Source organism: Myotis davidii, unplaced genomic scaffold, assembly GCF_000327345.1.
Source record: "Myotis davidii unplaced genomic scaffold, ASM32734v1 scaffold135, whole genome shotgun sequence".
In the NCBI taxonomy this organism is placed as follows: Eukaryota; Metazoa; Chordata; class Mammalia; order Chiroptera; family Vespertilionidae; genus Myotis; species Myotis davidii.
The window spans coordinates 8,372,163-8,378,089 of record NW_006289813.1 but is presented as its reverse complement, the minus strand read 5'-3'; the positions used below and the strand labels follow the sequence as shown (position 1 = coordinate 8,378,089).

At 54.5% G+C, this 5,927-nt stretch overlaps 1 protein-coding gene across 1 annotated transcript in view; it reads right to left on the bottom strand.

The window, feature by feature from the left end:
- NKD2 (naked cuticle homolog 2 (Drosophila)) overlaps positions 1-5,927 on the bottom strand; it is a gene marked incomplete at its 3' end in the record, with an annotated part of 76,719 nt that overhangs the window by 28,394 nt on the left and 42,398 nt on the right. The window contains exon 4 of the mRNA XM_015563115.1: positions 848-952. Coding sequence (XP_015418601.1) covers positions 848-952 — 105 coding nt within the window. The remainder of the gene's footprint in view (positions 1-847; positions 953-5,927) is intronic.

Here is a 5,927-nt window from a genome sequence, read left to right as displayed (position 1 = left end):
CCACCCATCTCCAGGCCCCGCGCAGCCTGGTCTGGGCCGGGCCTTGCTGGGGCGTGTGCCCATTCCCATACGTACGTGCGGAAATGCGCTCGCCCGGCACCAGCGAGGACTCCGGACAAGCGGCCTATGAGAGTAGTCAGGGGCTGCAGGGACCCTTCGGTTCGGTGCTGACTTTTGCGGGGAAAGCTCTTGATCAGGCCATCCTAAGCCATGGGGTCCCTAATTCTAGAGAAGCCAAAAGACTCTCCTTTCACAGGAGAGGGTCCTGGAGCACTGCCTCAGGACTTGGGAAACAACGGTGCATCTTTGTGGCTGGTTGTGTGGTGGGTGGGGGAGAAAGCTTGGGGGGAGGGGATTCAGAAGGCAGGAGCTTGCAGAGGGGGCCCAGGTGAAGAGAGGTGTCTCTCCACAGGACCAACTCCCAGCCTTGGCCTGGCTGGTATGGACCAGCTGACCTTCCCAGAGGTCCAGCGCCAGCCTCTTTCTGCCCCCACAGTAATCCAGGATGGGAAAGGACCAGCACTGGGCTGTGGGTGGGATGCACTCTGACCCCCGCCCCCTCCCTACCCCAACTTTGACCTTGGCTGAACTTCTGGGCAATGTGAGAGTGTGTCAGCCACCTCTCAGTTCTGGGCCTGGGCACCTGCGCTCAGCCGCCTCTATATGAGGGACAGGGCTGCCAGTGCACCTTTCCTTCCCTCTGCATTCCTCCCAGCCCACACCTGCCCTGGTGACCCCTCCCTCAGCCTGTGGTCACTCCCATGTCCCCAATTTCCATGGATGACCCCACCATGGCTTGGTGCCAGCTCCAAACGCTGGAGGTGGACTGCTGTGACAGGTTACTCACCTGCCCAGGCCTCGCCCACCTCCTTCTGCTTCATGGAACTGGGCCTCTCCAGCTCACTGATGTAGCCAGCCCCCACCATCACCAGGACCCTCACTACCTCCTGCCCTGAGATAACAGGCATTGATGAGTTGATGTCCAGCCAAGCCTGGGGGACGATTCGTATGTATCATCTTATCCAACTCTCAGGCCATCAAGGGGCAAGTACAGTCATCACCCACTTTGCAGTGGCCCAGAGCACCCCATGATTCCCCCAGGTACTCAGCTGGTCAATGACAGAACCAGCGATAGAACCAGTGTCCTGCTGACTCCAGCAGACAGACCCCTTCAGTGACCATCAGCCTGCAACCAAGCTGCACACAGGTGTGTGACTACAGGGCATGTGAACCATACAGTGGGCACCCTTGCTTGTGAGCTATTCCCACCAGGCCCCACCTCTCTCTGGGCTGTCCTCCCAGACTCTTCCAGCCCCTCTCTCTGTCTCCCATGAACTTATGTGGCCTTTAACCCTCAATTTAGAACATAATGGTTTGTCGTCTCTAGTGGCTTCATGTGTCCTATTAGTGTGTTTGTGACAATAATAATAATACTGTTGTAGTTTATGCAAAGTTACAGCTTAGAGATTGAAGCCCTTTCAAATGCTTGTGACTCTATCCATCACCCTGTACCAATCCGTGTGCAGATGCAGTCCTGTATGGAGAGCCCTGCAGTGATGCTCACAGACGCTGGGAAGTCCACACCCACCCACCCCCACTCCCCAACACACACACACACACACACACACACACACACACACTCACACACACACTGCTATGGAGAGGTTGGCTGGAACACCAGCCCAGGTGTGTTGGCAGGGACTATTGAGTCTCATTCCTGAGGCTCTGGTCTTTGTTACATGCAGATGGTGTAAAGGCTGGAGGGGGTCGGGATGGTGCATGAGTGCCCCTGGAACCAATTCCCACTCCCTCATGCCCCCCCGCCCAGTGTCTGTGGCCAGTGTCTATGGTCACATTTATCTTGTCACACAGAGCCAGGCAGCAGAAAGTGCTCACGTGATCCACCTTGACCTGTATTACCTGGGAAAGATTTTAAATTTATTCTTAAACAGTTTCATAGATATGTAATTCATATACCCTCTAATTCACTCACTTAAAATGTACAAGTCAATGTTTTTTTAGTATCTTTGCAGATTTATGCAACCATCACGTCAATTTTAGAACAAACCCCAATCTTCCCATCAACCCCTGCCTCAGGGAGCCACAGTCTGCTCCTGTCTCCTTGGATTTCCATGTTCTGGACATTTCATGTGAATGGAATCGTGTGGTTTCTGCCCTTTTGCGTCTGGCTTCTTTCTCTGAGCGTAGTATTTCCAAGGTTCATCCCTGAGGCGGTGTGTGTCAGAACGCCATTCCTTTTCATGGCTGTGTAAAGTCCAGTGTATGGACGGACCATGCTTTGTTTACCCATCCATCTACTGGTGGACATTTGGGTTACTTCTACTTTTTGGCTCCTTTGAACAGAGCTGCACAAGGCTTGTGTGGACATGATTCCATTGCTTTTGGATGGGACTTGAGCGGGGACTGGCTGGGTCACATATCAGCTCCCTGTGTAATTATGTGAGGAGCCACCTCTCCGTGGGCCCAAGTGTTTTCCAGAGCAGTGGCTTCACCTCACGGTCTCATCAGCCATGTGGCGAGGCTCTGTTTCTCCACATCCTCAAAGACACTTGTTACAATCTGACCTTTTTTTTTTTTTATCTGACTTTATTATTTTGGCCATCCTGGTGGGTTGGGATGTGCTGTCTCACTGGTTTGATTTGCGTTTCCCTAATGGCTAATGATGTCAGGCTAACGATGTCATGTGTTTATTGGCCATTTGCATATCTCCCTTAGAGAAATGTCTGTTCAAACCTTTGTCGGGATGTAAAGTTCTTTATATATTATGGGTACAAGTTCCTCATCATATAGATGATTTGAAAATATTTCCTCCCATCCATGGGTTGTCTTTTCACTTTCTTGATGGTGTTGTCTGAAGCACAGAAGTTTTTAGTTCTGAAGTTCAGTTTATCTATTTTACCTTTTGTTATTCCTGCTTTAGGTGGCATACCTTTGAATTCTTTGAGTCTTAATTTTTTATTTTCTGCCCACCTGGCTGCAGCCAGGAGGCAGGGCATAGCCAGTCATTCCGGGGACTCCCATAGTGCTGGAAAGTTCTTGACTGTAAGAATTTCTATTCCCGCCCTGACTGGTTTGGCTCAGTGGATAGAGCGTCAGCTTGCAGACTGAAGGGTCCCGGGTTCGATTCCGGTCAAGGGCACATGCCAGGGTTGCAGGCTCAACCCCCAGTAGGGGGTGTGCAGGAGGCAGCCGATCAATGATTCTCATCATTGATGTTTCCATCTTTCTCTCCCTCTCCCTTCCTCTCTGAAATCAATAAAAAAATATTTTTTAAAAAAGAAAGAAACTCTATTCCTTAAGCCCCCAAAAGGTGTAATAGAGGCACAGTTGGACGGAGGTGAGACTAACCGGGGGCGAATGGGCAGGGGACCCACCCACCAGGACACTTTGGAGGTCTCTCAGCCAGATGTATGGACTTCCTCCTCAGGTGTAGACAGGACCACGGCAGCTTCAGGCAGCCCCGTTCACACTCAGAAAATGCAGAAGGAGCTTTTGCTAGGAGGGTCCTGTGGAAGGGCCTGTGTGCAGGGCAGGAAGATGGGGCCTGGGTAGCCCTCCTGGTCAATGTCCACCCATGTGCCTGAGGAGATGATGCTGGAAGGAGGTGCTGCACTGAGGCAGACACTTCCTGGGAAGGGTGAAGGCAGCTACCAGGGCTGGGGCCAACCCCTAGGCTTTGCTTATTGCTCCTGCGTTCTGGTCACTCTCTGCTGGTGGTCACACCTCAGCCAGCGACCCCCACCTGCTCCTTGGAAAGACATCCAGGCCTCCGAGGGGTCTGTTCCTTGTTTCCATGATCCACGCTGCTCCATCCAGCCGGTACCCAGGCCCCCCCATGAGTCCCAGGCACTTTGGCCTTCAGAGGCCCTTTTCTCCATAAAAATACAACAAAAAACTGGTCCTAGCCACTCAGGAGATAGAGTGTCAGCCTGCAGACTGAGGGGTCCCTGATTGGATTCTGGTCAAGGGCACGAACCTCAGTTGCAAGCTTGATCCCTCACCCTGGCCGGGACACATGTGGGAGACAACCCATCGATGTGTCTCTCTCACATTGGTACTTCTCTCCCTGTCTCTACCCTTCCCTTCCATTGTTTTTAAAGATCAATGGAAAAATATCCTCAGATGAGGGTTACCAAAAAGAAAAAAACAAAAGAAAATACTGTATCTTAGAACTGTGTCTTTTCCTTGTCATTCTCCCAGTTCCGTGGCGTCGTGTCTGAATGGTGGTCAGCCACCTACCCTGTGCCTGTGGGGTGGGCCTGCAGGGACTCTGCCTCTGGACACCCTGCTCTGCCCTCCCCTGGCCTTGGGCCCCTGAGCGTCCTCACCCCAGGGAAAGCCTGTGAGGAGGGATATTTGCAGCACTTCATCCACCACAGCCCAGAGGAGAGGGATAATGGGATGCACCGGGAGCTGAGACCAGCTCTGGCCCAGAGCAGCTACAGCTCGAGTCCCGCCCAGAGCCCCTGACCACCCTGCATCCTCCAGGTTGCTGGGCAGCCCTTGGGAAGGCGGGGGCAGGGGGGTGGGGGGGCTCACCTGTGTCCTGCATTCTCCCTTCTGCATCATGGAGCCTCCAGGACAGTTTCGCCTGTTGATAAAATCAGTTCTCAGTACTTTCAAAGAGAAGGGCTATGCCACAGCCACACCTGCCATTACTAATAGGCATCCTTGTAGGTTTTTCAAAGCCTTCTCATTATCACATCAGTGCTCCCAAAACCCTGGGGGGGGTGAGGGTGGGCAGGGGGGGGGCACCTTGTCTCTAACAGGAGGACATGCATCCTAGGGGCCGGACAGCCCAGTCACCCCTGGCCTAAAGGACATGCCTGAGACGTGAATCGCCTGACGCCCACGTCTGTGCCCACAGCTGCACTGTCTGTGCCACGTGTGCTAGCCTGGGTGAACTCTCTGCCAGGTGGGAGCCACTATTGCCTCTTCGGGGTGGGGAGCAGCTCTCTCTCCAAGCCCCTAAGGAAGCTGGCACCTTCCCCTGGTCACGGGGGTAGGGGGAAGAACGAGGTCCCCGCCCCAGGATGTGAGGTGGGGACGGCCAGCTGAGAGTGGGAAAGCCTCTGCTGAGAGAGGAGAGGGTGGCTGAGCTGGGTCTCTGATGACGGTGGGGGAGGCAGACCTGGCCAGGGAGGGACACGGGGCAGTGACTCAACTCTGGTGAGAACCCCAATTGTCTAGAGGCCCCTAGCATGGGGTGGGGGTACTGCTGGGTGGCCCAGGGGGTCCAGAGGCATGGTCAGCCTGATCCTGAAGGTGCTTGGGGCTCCAGGTTCCTGGGAGCCACAGAGGGTCTCTTGTCTCCTAAAATGCACTTTGTGGGGGAGCAGGGACCTCAGGCAAGGGTTCCAGTCTTCCCAGGCTTCACTGTAAATACTGTATCAATATGACATGACGTGGGAAATGCCCGCCAGGCCTGAGGCCAATGGGTGCCTGCTCCCACAGCGCAGCCCGGGGGGGGAGGCTGTGCTCACGTCACTGAGGTCTTCCCCTCGGCTGCCAGCGAGGCCCCGGCTGGATTTCCAGGACTCTGAGTCATGGGTCCGTGGGGGTCCCACACATTCATGTTTCTCAGCCCCTTGGGTGCCCCTGTGCAGACCTGGTGCTGGGACCCTGCTTAGCTGTGTGACGCTGGGTGGGTCCCTCTACCTTTTCATCCTCGTAATGGGTGTAATTATGGGAGTCTTCAGCCAAAAGATGGACGGAGGATAAGACAAGATAACCATCAGCAAGCTAGGCGAAAGAAGCCGAGGCTGCCTCACCTGAGCTTATCTGGCCCCTGAGAGGGCCCTTCTCTCACCACCCACACCTGTGTGAGGGCCTGGGCTCAGGCTCTGAGAGGGGCCTGAGAGGGGACGGCCCCTGCTCAAGTCTCCTGCCGGCGATGCCCAAGCCTC